The sequence below is a fragment of the Pterocles gutturalis genome, unplaced genomic scaffold, assembly GCF_000699245.1.
Source record: "Pterocles gutturalis isolate BGI_N339 unplaced genomic scaffold, ASM69924v1 scaffold12868, whole genome shotgun sequence".
In the NCBI taxonomy this organism is placed as follows: domain Eukaryota; kingdom Metazoa; phylum Chordata; class Aves; order Pterocliformes; family Pteroclidae; genus Pterocles; species Pterocles gutturalis.
Genome location: NW_010118215.1, coordinates 44561 through 60266, shown reverse-complemented (window position 1 = coordinate 60266; position 15706 = coordinate 44561). Strand labels below are relative to the sequence as shown.

Here is a 15706-nt window from a genome sequence, read left to right as displayed (position 1 = left end):
ACATACTCTATATAAAAACTGATTTGTCGTAATTTTACAGATGGAAATCAAAGGAGATGCTGGAACATAGAAAACCTGTAGCACTGTCTGGTTGGTGACTTGCATTACATAAAATTGAAATAAAATTTTGTTTGAATTTTTAAGGTGCTTGTCTCTGAGTTAAGTGTTAGGCTTTTAGTGAAAAGTATTTTAGGAGTAAGGTAGTAGACTTTGTAGTGGACTTGCATGGATTTATATCTATGATAATATCAGGAAGTGATTCTTTAAGTGTGTGAATTGTGTTAACAATGCAGATGTGACAGTTTGTGCAATAATGTTTTGCACATTCAGGCAAAAAATTAATTACGGTGTTATTCTTAACATCATAGAGATGAAGGTGAAAACCTTGTAAATGCCTATAAATCAGTTTCTGGAAACGTTTGGTTTCTTTTTCTAGTGGCCTTTGTCAAACAAATCCACAGTGTGTGCCTGCTAACTGCTGTGTAATGAAAAAAGGTCATGCTTGCTTGGTCATTTGCATTATTCTCGGATTTTCTGTTAGGAAGGTGGTTTTTTTAGAAGAGGGGACATGTTCTGGATGAAGTTGTTCACTGTAATATAAGGAAAAGAAAGAGATGGTCAGTTCCACTAGAATTTTTGACTTGGCATGTTCTAGAAATGGAGATAAGATGCTCATGGTTCAGTTCATCACTCCAAGAAGTGGTTATACTGTATAAAGTAAAAGTTTCCAGTGCCAAGAAATATACAGTGATCCTGAGTTGTGATTGCTTTACTTCCCTTTCAAGAAGATATAAAAATCTTATGCTTGTATTAATATTTAGTAATTTCTTACTTCTGTAGCCTTTCTTCTTAGTAATTCTTGCTATTTGTCTACTTTTAGTATGTACAGATCCACATGTAGAGATTGCATGGTGCTGCCTTAAAACTGGGACCTAGAAGCGTAGTGCCTTGTTTGTTTACAGGGTGGTAAAACTATTCTAAAAGTAGAGTTGCTTTTGGGGGGCTTTCCTGCAGATCTCCCTGATACAGATTAAGCAAGTACCTTGCAAGCACTTTGCTGTTTTTAATAATCCCAAGTCCTGAGAGAAGCCTGCGTATCACTTGCTTTCTAGATAGGTGATAGACATCAAGAGAGGTTTAAATACCAGGAAAGTTCAGATACAGTGTTTAAGGTAGATAAGTAATGTGCTTTTCTGCTAACTTCAGAAACGCAGCTTGTAGGTGGTTCGGGCTTCAGTTGCAGGCTCCAAATCAGGCATCCAGAGTATAATCAATTGATTGTAAGAAATTTAAGTGATTTGTTTTTCTTTGGATAGCAGCCAAGATAAAGACTGACTGAAGTTTTTTTTAGGATGATATTTAAGAGGATTAATTCTTCTTAATTATTTTTGGTTTGTGGCTCAAACGAAGAATTTTTATCTAGAAAAATGTCTACAGGAAATGGCACTCCATTCCTTAGTTTAGTTGATTTTCAGAAAAATTATTGAAAATGTGGCAGATGCATACAACTACAGTTTGTAGATGTGAACCTTTTTCTGCCATGGTAGTAGTTGAATAACTAGAGGCTGACAACTGAAAGCTGGTAGTGTTATGCCTATGTGAATGTATATGCAGCTATTAGATGTTCACTTTACAGCAGCTTAGAATAAGAACATGTGAAGATATATGTCAGTTTAGGTGGTTCTTTTTCAAGGCAGAAGAACTTATTAGCACTGGACTTGTGTGATACTTTTGCTTTGAAAATAGAATACCGTGTTATTAATTATTCGTCAGTTCTATATTCTGTTTTGGCCACTTGAGTGATAATGGGCCATTATATATGCTTCTCTATTAAATGATGGTCTTAGTGTTTATGCACCAGAGACTTGGGCCTTTGAGAGTTCAAGGTGTTACAATGAAGTATGACTGAATTCCTGGGAAGTATTGGCTTTGTGATGTGTGATTTTGAAGTATGTGTTGCAATGCAACAGGAAGGTAACTGAAACATTCTCCCAGCTGTCCTCTTTTTGAAAGAGAACAGGCTGCTGTCTCCAGGATATTTCATCCAGTTCGCAGTCTGTTTCTAAGTTACTCTGAAAGAGGGTGGCTAGAAGCAGACTGGAAAGGCAGGCTATGGACTTGAGTAACTCCACCAAAGACTGTTTACCTGAAATGTAAAGACTCTTCTCCTGGTTACATGTAATGTTTTCATAATGTCTCTGTTAAAAAGTGTTAGAATCTTGTATTTCAGTATCTTAAGGAATGGGTGGTATTAATTCAGTAACTTAAGGATCTTAAAATCTTCTGTTTTTAAATTAGAAATTATGGAAAAATCGGGTGAAGAAGGAATGCCTGATCTTGCTCATGTTATTCGTATTTTAACTGCGGAGAATATCCCTAATTTACCACCAGGAGGTGGTTTAGCTGGCAAGTGAGTACAGTACTGCAATTTCTTGAACTGCTTAGTTCACTGAAGCAAATACTTTTATTTAAATGTTTTAAAGCTTTCTTATTGTAATAGCTATACTCCAAGAAAAAAGCTGGGTTTTATATTTTAAGCTAGTTTACCTTTTGTACTGCATGAACTTTTGTGTCACTGTTCCCATTCCGGAATGGTAAGCGGAAACAGATTGATCTTATCCTGATACATAACATACTAGTTTACTATTTCCATATGGCCATTTAAAAATATAAATATTTATTCTTGTCTTTTTACTGCTTTACATTTGTTAAGAACTATCAATAATATAATTGGAATATCAAAATACAATTTTCCTGATGTCATGTTTCCTCCACCATCTAGTGTCCCTTATGAGTTTGGGTAAATGCTTGTTTGCTCAGCAAATGTTCCACTAAGAAAATTGTTTTTCTTTGTTTAGTTTGTTTAACTGAGTGCTAGATAAGCAAGAATATTGAACTAGGACATGAATTTTAAAATTTAATTGGAATAAATATTCAGAAATTACACTGGTTTTCTGGGGAGGCTAATGGTGATATTCTAATAATGTATAATTTAAGGATTTAAATGCATAAACAATTGTTAATTTAGGATTCTCCAAACAGTGGGACCCATTATTGTTCCCTGGCATAGGTCATGTTGCTTCTGGAATCTGTGTTTTTCAAAATACAAAATCCTGTCCTCTGAGCGTTTGCATATACATCTATTTTCATTGCATGTATTAATGAGCCCTGTTTGCCATTATTATTTTTTTCCTAGCCTATGTTCTGGGCCTTTTTCTCCACGTGTGTGCATTCCAGGCATTCAGAGAAGTTGTGGTGTGCCTATTCTTCTTAGTGCCTCCCAGCTGCTGAATGACTTGGTGTGTTTTGTTGTTTTGCTTATTAATAACTGCATCATGTACCACTTCAGTATTCTGGTACCTTTGCATATAAATTCTATTGTAATTTGTTGTGATCCAGGTTACATTTTTAATGGACTTAGGTTCAGAATTTGCCATTTGATGCCTTTCTCTCCATTTTGAATTTTAAAGTCCTGCATTACAGAAAACTGACTTCAGGAGGTGTACCTGCAGCTTCTTTTAAGAGAATATCATACAGTATTGAGTGACTTTTTCTTCTTGGCCTTCAAACTTAGGACAAAGGCAGGCAGTGATGTACGTAGTTAACTTTACTTGCAGGATTGAGCTCCTGAATAGAAGCCTTGAAAAAACACGACTGCACAACCCAAAGCAACATAGCATGTAACTTAAAACTCTTGTCCCAACAAGAGAATAGTCTTTGTCTTGAGATCCTTATCCTGTGATGTTGCCAGGACATGAAGAATTCACACTTGATCCTTCTGTATGAACTCCAAGACCTGGCTCAAACAGGTTGCAGAAAGAGCTAATCTGTGGCTGACATCCTTCGTTTTAGTGCCAGATGTAGTTGCTCCTGGTTTTTAGTATGTCTGAGCTGGAAAAACACAAGGGGATGCTGCTTTGACTATGTTTTCAAACCTTAGGAGCTTCTGAAGTAGCTCCAGTTCTGCTAGCACTGTGTACTTTCAAGCATCTCACTTGTGTAGAAGCCTGTACTGCCTCATTCTTTGAGGCAGGAGATCTAAAGATGTCAACTCTGCTGTGTTCACTTGATGGTGGTATTTTATCCTTTAAAATCTTCCTCTTCAAAGACTGTCTTCTGGCTTTCCTCATTCCCCTGTAACTTCAAATGCTGCCAGAAGATTGGTCACTTTTTGATGAAGAAAACAAAAGTTCTGAGATGCCCTGTCACTTGGACATTAGTACTTCCACTGAACATCTTGCTCCTGAATTTTCCTTTCAGAGGGAAGCACCGAGTTGCAAAGACAGGAAAATTCCCAAAGACTTGAGTTTTAAGTCTGTTTTAAACCTTCTGCAATGGCTATCTGCTTCTATGGCAGCCTTGCTTGGACTGTGTAGGTGTTGGTTTTTTTATATTAGTGTGAGGTACCCTTGCTCACCATAGTACAGACATTTGGTCAGAATTCTGCTATTCCACCATCATTAAACGTGGAACTAATTTGAGAGAACCCTTTCCTGTATCATCTGCATAAAGATTCAGTTTCTTTGTCTAGGAAAACCTTCTGTCAGTGTTGGTGGATCACATGGTAGCTCAGCCATGCAACCCTTCCAGAATTCTTAAAAGCATTGACTTTAACTGATGGGCCCTTGGAGAAGTTCTGTTCTTTGGTGAGCTTTTGATATTAGACATAATTTTTGAAAGTGCCACCATCAGTTTAATTCTGAACTTCTTTCCTGGAGCTCATTCAGAGACAGCCCAAAACTTCCATGTGTGAACAAGCATAAATTGCATATGCACCAATGTCTTGAGGCTTTGAGTTCTCAGGTATATTTGCTGTGCCTGCCTTCTGCTTGTCTTGGTGTGGTGTGTCTAGATAAATGCTGATTTTGTCATCAACGTATATTGCCTATGAACACATGGTAGCACAATGTCTTTTCAGTGTTGTAGGCTAGTGGTCATCCTGAGATTTGAGGCACTGTCTCTTGCATACACTGGTCTGCAAACTGTCTCCCAGACTTCTGAGTATTTCAGTAGGTACTGTTTTAAATGCTGGATCCTGACTGGACCAATATATTCTGATGCTGGACATTAGATATTGAGATTACCTGATTTATTGTTTTGTCTCATAAGTCGACATACTTACAACTTTCCTGTTTTGAATGTGCTTTTGCTTCCATGGTGTGAATATAAGAACCTTGTACTAGATTAAAGCAAGCATCTCTGTGTCCTGTCCACAGAGTAGCTGAAAGTAGATTCTTAGGGATGAATACAAAATCAAGGAAAATATGTAAAATACTTCCCCTATTGTTATTATTTTGGTTTTCAGCTTCTTACAGCTGAGATGCTTGTGATCTTGAGGTATTTTGTGTACTTAGTGACTTAGAATTTCTCTTCCTTGAAGTGAAATATGTTCACAAGGAACCTCATCAAGCTTCTAGCATCCTTAGTGTTCTGGGGCAGAAAGTTCTGTTGCATCAAGAGCCATCACTGTATTTTTGAGCCGTTTGCTGCTGTCTTCATTTGATGCTCTTGTGCTCTTTGTTTGGAAGAGTCAATAGTCCGTGCTTATCCTCATCCTGTAAGACATCATTTTTTATAGATCTTGGCCATTTACAGACTTGAGAGTCTTAATTCATGTAGCAGTTCATCTTTTATTGAAGCTGTCAATAACTTTAATCATATTTATTATACTTGTCTGAACGTTTCCCAGTTCTTACTATGATTTGAAGATGTAGGGACATAACGTTTCTCCTTTCAGAAGTCTGTTTATACTTTTTGTCTTTATTTTTTGAGAAGCTTTTTGTGCTTATTTTGTCTGCTTGTGAAGATGTGGCCTTATAGGGCGCTGCCAGAAGAAAGTCTAGCTAGTGACATTTGGGTTTTAATTTCTACAGTATGAGTAGACACTAGACAACACATCTCAGAGGCAGTATACTCTGGGCAGCAGGCTTAAAAAGTTTGTAGGCAAGTGGTAACCTGTGTATATGTAATAAAAATGGGGGAGAACCCAACTGTCCTCAAATAAGGCAAGAAAACCAGCAAACTTGAATTTTCTTATAATAAGCAAAACACAGATTGTGTTACTCTTGGCAAAATCTGACTATGCACCTGGAACTTCTAAAGATGTAAAGGGGTAGACCATGGAGAGGGTAAGGTAAGAAGATGTTTTGCCTTGCTTAGTCGTCACAAATCCTGGCGTACTGCTAAATCCCCAAACATCATATTGAAAGTGAGTAAAGACACTGGGTGTGGGCTTCGTCTTTTTAAGAGGCAGGTTAAAGGCAAAACACCTTAAACACTTGAAAATTATTACTGTGCTCAAACTTCTTAAGTTCTCAGTGTTTTGAAATCCTTTGTTGTGCTTATTTTTTAAAAACTTCTCTTTTTAGGCGTAATATTATTGAAGCTGTGTATAGTAGGCTGAATCCACACAGAGAGAGTGAGGGGGTAAGTTCCCATTTTGATTGCTACGAGTCTTTGTTAATAAGAACATCAAAGTAGTGTCATACATGAAGTAGAAGTGTACAACACTGCCAATAAAGCATTATAAACACAAAATACATATTGTAGCATACAGTTTATTTTTGTTTTGGATGGATCTGATATAGAACTTAATTCTTAAAAAGACAGCAAACAAAAACAGACAAAAATACCCAATTCTGAGACTTTTTAAACATTTGACTACTTTTTCAGTCAAACCTGTGAGGCAACAATGCAGGGTTTTTCTAAATTATAGTTTATTATTACTGAAAATTATGGTCAGCATGTTAATTACCTAACTAGCTATTATGTGTGCTGTCCAGAAATCTAGCATAAGATTCCTGTTGTCTTCTCTAAGTGTGGAAGACCTTACTACGCTGAATATAAGATATAACAAGACTAGTGTTGACTATTTTTAGAGTTTGCACTGTCTTTAAATATTCCATGTGCAGTCGTCTAAGGAAAGGGTAAAGTGATTTTTAGTTTACTTCCACTGCGATTTCCAAAATCGCTTGCATTCTTCTTTCCCATTCCTAATATGTTGGATTTAAATAATATGTTGAAATATGGTTTACTTTAAACCTGGTTATTAGCTGGTTCTTAGCATAAAGAGTAATAACCAGTGTTCATATCAGTTGTGCTTTAAGTTGTTTAAAAAAAAACCTCATAAAAAACATCAGTGCTCCTACATATGTTGTCATTTCCTGTACAGTTTACATGAGCTAATCTGGGAAGGTACTATTCACCTTCTAGTAATTCCTTCATCATATTTTCTCTCTTCTGATATGGCTACCAGGTCCTCAGTCAGGTAGTCATTACAATGAATGGCACTAGGGAAATGTCAATGTTTATTTTAAGTACTTTAAAATGATCAGTCATACACCTTGATATCATGAATGTGCAGTCTCACCATAATTATTGTTGTATTTTTCCCACTATCATCTTCTCTTGACTACTTAGATTTTGTTTATTCTCTTAAGTTAGAAAGCTCGTGTAGGTGGAAGGGGCCACTGTTCTGTTACAGTACAAATAGAGAAGAAATCTCTTAGCAAATCCTGAAAAATAAAAAAGCTGCTTTCTTTAGTTTGAAAGTGATAGAGTACACATTTTTCATTTAGCTTTCAACAAATTGTGCAACAGTACCCCAAAACAAGCTAGACAAAATTTCTCTCTTTTCAGCTTCTTTAGTCCTTCAGGAAACTCTGCACCTTTAACAGCCTGCTACTGCTTTTCATATTTAGCCATAATTTTATTCCTGCTTTTGTGGTAAAGTTATTGGTGGAAGTGGTGTATTTGAAGATTATGGCATAGGTTTTATTATTGGTTAGGTTTTTTTAAGAAAAAAAAAATCTCTAATGGTAACTTTCTAGAAATATCATGGTTGCATTTATGATGCATCTCTTCTAAGTCCAAATTTACTTTTCAGTGGCCATGCAAACTTGCTTAAAGTCCTAACATAGAGTACAGCGTCCTTTTGTGTATTGGCTACTTCCAGGAAATTTTTGCACATCATCCGTTATAATTTAATAAAATGAGGTGACTGAACTAAATATGAAGGTTACTCAAAAGTTTATAGGTTGAATCCTTATTAGCATTAATAGCTTTGACCTTTATTGCCATTGGAATACTTGGATAGTTGTTTTGGGTCCTTTCGATTTGGTGGCTTTAATATAAAACATGAGCAGTACACTGCAAGTCTACTCTGTAAACTTGCCATCTGGTGGTATTTATTGCAAATCTTGATAATGATTTGGGTGATGTGTGTTAAACACACAAGATTAAATTTTAGTGTGATCTTGGGGTAAGATGTCATTTGCCAGTCAGTACCTTTTCTTCTTTCCATCCTAAGTGATTCTGACCCAGAGCAGTTTGAGAGGAGGATGTGCTACTGGATGCAATTCCTGTTTGCACTTCCCAGCAAGTAGGAATTGTTGTCTTACAGTCCTTGAAGTGGATGAATTTAGTGGGCCTTATCTCTGAAGTGATGAAAACATTACTTCCTTACTAGTCTTACTCAGTTCCAGGTATCTATGTGGTGATTTCTTAGTACTCTAGTGCAGGGTGGGGGCATAAAAGGGAAGGAAGCTGTTCAGTCGATCAACATCAGACTCTATCCAATGTCTACACACTGTGGTAATGTTGCTATGCATCTCAGATTTAAACAGGAACCAAAGGTAGGAAGGAACCATACAGTACATCCCAGTGATGAAATTTCCAAGTGAGACAGAAATCTAACTAATAATGCCCCTGTTATAAACGAGTATGAAGCAAGAGTGGATTGGAATACTAAAAATTGTGAGCTGCAGAGACAGATGCTGAATCCACAGAGCACAAAGTTGCACTGACTTGCATTTGAGAATCTTTCCCGTGTGTAGTTTACAGTGTACGTGCATCTGTTAGAGCATGGGCAAATGCAGAATACTGCTGTTAGGAACTGGAAAGTCTGCCTGTGGCAGTCATCTTAATCTGATGATTTTATGTAAGGCTAGAATCATCTATTTACCCTGACAAGATAAAGTAATTCCTAAAATATTAAAGCACATGAGTAAAAATTTTAAAAAGCTCAAAAATAAACCCCACAAAAACAACCCAAACCAACCAGATTAAATTTTGCAATTGAGAGTATGACTTTCTTCTAAAGACTATACTTTTTAGTGTTGAACAATTTAAACTAGTTGCCCTGAGTTACTGTGAACTGATTCATGATAGCTTTGCAAATAAGTTCTTAGAAAGTATATAAATCAAAAACGAGGTGGTATCTCTTTCTTGATTAGCTTTGTTTTTACTCAGCACTGTAAAGATTTCAGTTAGTGTTGTGCTTAGAATTTTTTTCATCATCCAAGCTAGTGATTGTAGAGTAACTTTTCCGATTCTTTACATGTGCATTTTCTGACCATCTTTAACATGTAGCCTAAATAAGGAGGTGTTGTGTAGAGTGAGAGACTGAGGAGTGAAAGAATACTTACCACAGGAGTATTCAGAGATCACTAGTGTGTGGCTTCAGGGTATAGCAGTTATAAGTTCTGGGTGTGGGTTTTTTTTTTTTTCTTTTTAGGCATCCAGGAGAGTACAATCATTTTGTAAATCTAGGGCTGAAGAGAGCTCTGCATTGGGCTCCCAAAGAGCAACTTTGCCAGTGTTTCAGCAGAGTGACTTCTGCTATAAATGTGGTGAATTGTGCCTTTACAAGTGCAAGTGAGAAATGTGTTAAGTATTGGGGCTTGGTGCTTTCAGATCTTAAAGGGAATTTAAAATAACTTCTTCATAGCTAAATAATTGTTACCACTGTAATGTTACAATACCACCAAGTTGGTGTTGTAGTAAACATGTTAAAGTATTACTCTTTCTCTAATGGCTCTACTTCTTCAACCATTTTTTTTTTGGGTTCCTAAGACTAGGAGGCTGCTGTTTGTTTAGACTGCTTGGGTGTATACGTATCCTTAAACACAAGGAACAATGTTAAAATTACAGTGGCTGTATTAATAATTTCAGTGGCATTTCTTTAAAGCTGCATTTGAGTATCTTGTTTTAAACCAATCCTATTTCTCTCTTGCTTTTACTAATACTAGACTCTGGTACTTTGCTAGATCAAATGATATGTCATTAAGGGCTGCTACAGATAATTTTTAAAATGTACATGGACAAAGTTTTTACACCTTTGAACGTTGGAAACCCTGTCCCTAATACGTAATAGCCCTTTTTATATACATAATTTAACAGAGCAGAACTTGGGTAAATTGTAAATACTCATGTTAAATAAAGCTAAGGAAAATCTCTTCTTGTTTTTATGGTCAGTAGCACTAAGTTGAATTACAACATGAAGGAAGACAAATGCTAATTTGCACAATAATCATAGTTTTCAGGGACCTGTTCTAGCCATAAATCATTAGAGAGAAATCTGCATTACAGTGTATAGTGTATATAAAAGAGGCAGTTTCTGCCGTACTGTTTGTGAGTTTTCTGTGCTAGCACTGAGGAACACAAGGGAAGCAGAAAATAGCCTGCCATGAAACAGGGTGCAAAGCAAAGCAGGGTGTGGGTTTGAATATCAAACATTAACAGCACTGGTACTCCCACTAGCATTTGAATTGTTTAGGAGTCTCAGAGGTGCTATTATATTACTTATTGCTTTTACTCTTCAGGGTTGCATGGGAACAAAAGTATTCACTTTAATCTGACAAAAGAATTTTGTCATCAGTTTAAGATCCGAATATTGTGAAATGTGGAGATTCAGGATGTATGTTTGCTCATGTCAACCTTGGAGAAATACTGGTAGGCTGGAGGAACTATGGAATTTATATGTTCTCTGAACTTTAAAAAAAATGGAATTCTTCGGTTATGCTAACAAGCTAAATACATAAATAGTATTTTTTTCCAGAATTTAAGAAATAGAATACATCTGTACATCTGTAGCCTAATCTTGATGTATTGAGTTTTCACTGGCTTTGTGCTCATGAGGCATTAAAACAATTCCACTTCATACATTAAAACTGCCTCCTTTAACTTGCTTCTTCTCATTGGGCTCTTGAAGAGCTTCTGAATATGAAAATGCTCGTACATGGGAGTCAAAAGATTTCAAACTAAGACTAGCAAACCACAGTGGAAGTATGTCTCTACTTATGCAACAAATTAAGCTTAGAGGGTTGTAACATTCATTTTTGTGGTAAAATTGTCCCCTTTTTAACTTGGACTGTGCTAATCAGTCTTGGGGCTTCTATTCCAGGAACATTACAGCATCCAAATCCTACTGAACCCAAGATATTGTCTTAATGCTGCTTTTAAGCTTGTGAATGAGTGACTGCAATACTTGTAGTTTATTAAGCTTTTGGACTAGATGACAATAAAATGAGGTCAGCATGAGAAAAAGGCAGTCTGGATTTTGCCTCGAATGTATTGCAAAATCTGCTAGCTTCCAGAGATAGGGTTCCATTTGTCTAGCCTGATAACTTGATAGGTATTAATAACTTAAAATGTACTATTCCCTTAAAGGAACAGTACTACTTTAGCAGTTAAAAGTTAAAATACCTAATATTAGTCTCAGCACTGTAGATGTGCAAGTCTATCACAAAAAAAAAGCAACAAAAACCCCTCATTTTTTTCAGTTGAAGGCTTGTAGCCAAATAGGTGGTTTGCTAAGGAGACCTCTGTTCCTTAATTAGTGCTTTCTGTCAGTTTTGTGGTTTGTTTTTTTTTTTTTTGCTGTAAGTTGCTAGATTTTACTTTGAATAGCTGTTCTACCTGCTAATTTTTCTAACCAATACACACATCTGCCAAGAATAGTGTCTTACGTTGTTCAAACACCACTGCTCCTGGTGCTGACAGGTAGCTGCACCTTTCTTTCATGGCAGCATCACACATGCAAAAGTTGGTCTTGTAATGTAAGAGGGATTGTTTTCTAAAACACTTTGAGCATTTGCTTTGATGGGATGCTTCAACTAAACTGCTAGGAGTTATCTGTCCTCTTTAGTAGATATGTCACAGGACTGTGTTGTTATTGGCTGTGCAGAAATTCACAATTAAAAATATTGACCTGGTGGCTAAAGAAGCTTTAAATTTTCCGATTTTTCACTGAAAACTGACCATAGTTGTGGGAAATGTTCGCTATATTTGTAGAAAGACAATTTGAACCAGGATGGAGGTAATTGCGAGGAGGTACCATATTGACACTGTGTGGCTCAAAATAAATTGAAATTATTAAAAATACTGTTATAATTTAAGAAATTATACCTATTAAGTTGTGTAGAATAGATGAACATGGATGATATTGTTCTAAGATGTATGTTGCTAATAAGGTGCTTTAGACTCAAATAGAGCAAAGCTAATGTTTTCTCAGTCAGAAAACTTTTTTTTTTTTCATGTCGTTAGAAAATATCCTAGTTTAACTACTGATTTTTTTTGGGGTCTTGAATCTTAAAAAAAGGACCCTGGCGAAGCCGAGGAAAGTGGAACGCAGGGAAAATTGTTGGAAGCACTCAGGCAAATGAGAATTAATCATAGGGGGAACTACCGCCACCTCCTGGAAGAGATGCTGACTAGTTGCAGGCTAGCTAAGATGCAGGGAGAAGAGTGCACTGCTGAATCAGCTGCAGCATCTACTTCAGATACTCATGCTGGACCCAGTGACCCCGTACCAGACACCCACACAGAATCTGAGAATCACCTTGCTGAAATACAGAGCTCAAACGAAGATTCAGGGATGAATGAGATGAGTAATAAACAGACATAATGTTTTACATAGTGGATTGAACACTTCACTTCACTTGGTGTATTTTCCTTTGTTTATATCTCAACATTTGTCACATCTGTCCTAGAAGTCTGTTTGTTTTTACTTTAGTTATTTGTACAGATGGTTTATACAAAGCTCTTTTTTCTTAGAAGTTCAACTACTATGGTATGTTACAGTAATTGCATCTTATGTTGTGTAGCAAGCAGTTAACTTCCCATTGGAGATTTTGATTTAAAAAAAAAATATCTTGTGACACCAACAATAGGAATCTAACATGCTAATGCAAAAATACATTTTAAAAACTCTTTTAAGTATATTCTTAAATGATAATTTTGATGTTTGCTAATTGTAAAATAATTCATATCTTAATTGTATCTTTTGTGCAGATTAATTGAATTATCCAAATTCTTCAGTCTTTTTTTCCCCAGCATCATATACTTCATGTTTGTATTTTAATTGTGTATAGTTTATATTATAAGTAAATTACAAAACCTGTTATAGTTTAGGTTGTCACGTATTCTTCATGAAATGTGTTTGATTTTTTCCAATTTAGATTGTATCTGCTGTTATCATAAATACTGATTTTTCTAGGTGACTGTATTATTAATTCCCAGATTGTAGCATAGTATATATCCAGAAATGAATATGTACTTAAGTTTAGTACCTAGTGTCAAGTTCTAAGAAATTTGTGTTTAAGTGAAAATAAAGAATATGCTGTGGAATATTATCTGTATGAATATTGACTCTTTTAAGCAAGTAATAAACTTCATTTGAAATGCTGTCATTCTGACATGACTTGAAACTTCTCATAGCTTCTTATATTAACTCATTATGTTAGTTTCTACAAATATTTGAGTAATTTTGGGTTTGGTACATTCATCATAATCCTCTCATTGGGCAACATTTCTCAGGTTCAAGTTAAACATCACATAGGTAGAATAGCCAGTTTTCTCATTTAAGTTTACCTTCTGCAAAATATTTTCCGTGTCTTTTGGTGTATGACACATTTATGTATGTGCATTTGGGTAGATCAGTGATAATACTGGGAATTTACAGTGGTGGTAACTAATCTGCTAATATGTTAAATATGGAATTCTTGTCAGTGGTCAGTTCACAATATAACACTTGCACAAAAATATCATTGTTCAAAATAGGTACAAATATCACTGCATTAATGAGAGAGCCTGCGGGAATTTCTTGTGGACCAGGAATACCTGAAGAGTTGAGTTCCTTAGTATTTTATAGACTTTTTTTTGTAGTCCATAGATGTAGTATTGATTGATAGCTACAATTTAGTACAATTTTAGATAATATTTAATTTTAGGTCTTTATGCTATAATAGCTTTACTGGGCTCATGTTTTATAAAAGTGAATTCCCTCATGAAATTGAGGAACTGAGTATTTGTGTGTGGAAGTGGGCAGGTATGGAAAAAAAGAAAAATGTTGTGAGTCTTACGCTAGTATTCTAGTTAATGGTGCCACTGAAATCCAAAGTGCAACAAAATGTTTTCATTTGTATTGGTGAGTAGTAATATTTCTCCTCTTTTTTCCTGTAGGGTGCTGGAGATCTAGAAGATCCGTGGTAGCCTTACAAATCTACTAAAATGCTTTTGATTCTGAAAGGGGGAAAAAAAACTTTAAAATCTGTTTTCTTCAAAACAAGGGAAAAATTCTGGTGGATTTCCAACATTCTGTGAAATGGGCAGAAAGATATTAGAATTTTCCATCATTTGTTCATTTTTGTGTTTTCTGATATTGCCACTCTTAGCATTGCCTGTACTACAGTATTTTTACCAGCCTCAGGCATACTGATTCCATCTGTAATGAACTTTGGCCCTAAAAAGGAAGGAAGGAATGTTTCTCTCAGCAGATCGGTATATGTACCTGAGGTGCATGGGATTGTAGGTGTACTCTGAAGATACACTATGGCTAAATGACAAGTGCAACACAAGCTTGAGAGAGTACAAGTAATTGTTTGAGACGTTACTTATTTCACTTTACCGAGTTGGAAGGCTTTGCAGCTCTGTGGCTTGGAAGTAATTTCAATTGGGCAATACGCTATCAGATGTGTATTTTTTTTTTTTTAATTTTCCAGTTTTACCTGTATTACCAGGCCTTTAGGTTTCCCTGCAGTGTCCAAATTGTGATATGTTGCCTACTGCTTGCTTGAAGATAAGTGTATTTGGCAATAATATATGAAGATTCTAGGCATCTAAAAACAGTAAGAATTTTACGCATGTGTACAACACACCCTTAAACTCTTGCTAGAGAAAAATCTTTTAAAACCAAACTGATGAATTTATAGTTAGTAGTGACTTGCTTTGACATCTCTCACAGCTGCAGGTTTTTTAAAAAATGCTGAAACTTGCCTTTATTATAATGTAAATTGTGATTATTTTTTGTTCTATATGTGGTTTTCTATAGTTTTTTGATTTTTTTCAGCTTAAGATACAGACAGAAGTCTTGTGTAATATGGGTATAATTTTTAATTGTTTGCATTATTTTCAAAGTTCAAATTATCACTTTGAGATTACTATAAATACACTTAAAATTATCTATTTTAAATTAAGAAAATATTAGAGATATTTTCATGGGTTCAATGACCTTTCATTTTATAAGCAATGGGCATGGTACAGAGTGGCTGTCATGTAAGGTACTTGAAGATTCTTAGTTTAATTCTATTTTTGCAATAACCTTGACTTTTTTTCTGACATCTTTGAGTTGTGCATGTAATGAGTCCAGTAAATGCTGAAAATGGGGAAGAGTAAAGTATTTATCTAAAATAAAAGCTATTGGGGAGGGGAAACAATGAATGTATCCATCTGTACATGATTTACATGCTGTGGATGCCTTGTAAACATTTTCCTATTTGTTTAAACTGTGTTTCAGCGAGGATGTAATTGCCCTTGTGTGTAGTTTTAAGCTAATGACAGTCATCAACTGGTTTTGTGTGAAATGGAATTCATGGTATTTTTCTGTAACTTTATCCCCATGGTGAGTCTGTAAAAACCACACACTCTT

At 35.6% G+C, this 15706-nt stretch overlaps 1 protein-coding gene across 2 annotated transcripts in view; it reads left to right on the top strand.

The window, feature by feature from the left end:
- PPM1B (protein phosphatase, Mg2+/Mn2+ dependent, 1B) overlaps nt 1-15706 on the top strand; it is a 35138-nt gene that overhangs the window by 19047 nt on the left and 385 nt on the right. Inside the window, exons 4-6 of one of the 2 annotated variants that reach the window (XM_010076113.1) lie at nt 2299-2410; nt 6369-6426; nt 14242-15706. The exon at nt 14242-15706 is cut by the window's right edge and continues 385 nt beyond it. In XM_010076113.1, coding sequence (XP_010074415.1) covers nt 2299-2410; nt 6369-6426; nt 14242-14271 — 200 coding nt within the window. In that variant the 3' untranslated portion in view covers nt 14272-15706. Of the gene's footprint in view, nt 1-2298; nt 2411-6368; nt 6427-12379; nt 12977-14241 lie in introns of those variants that run through there. The other variant, XM_010076114.1, reaches the window with a different exon arrangement.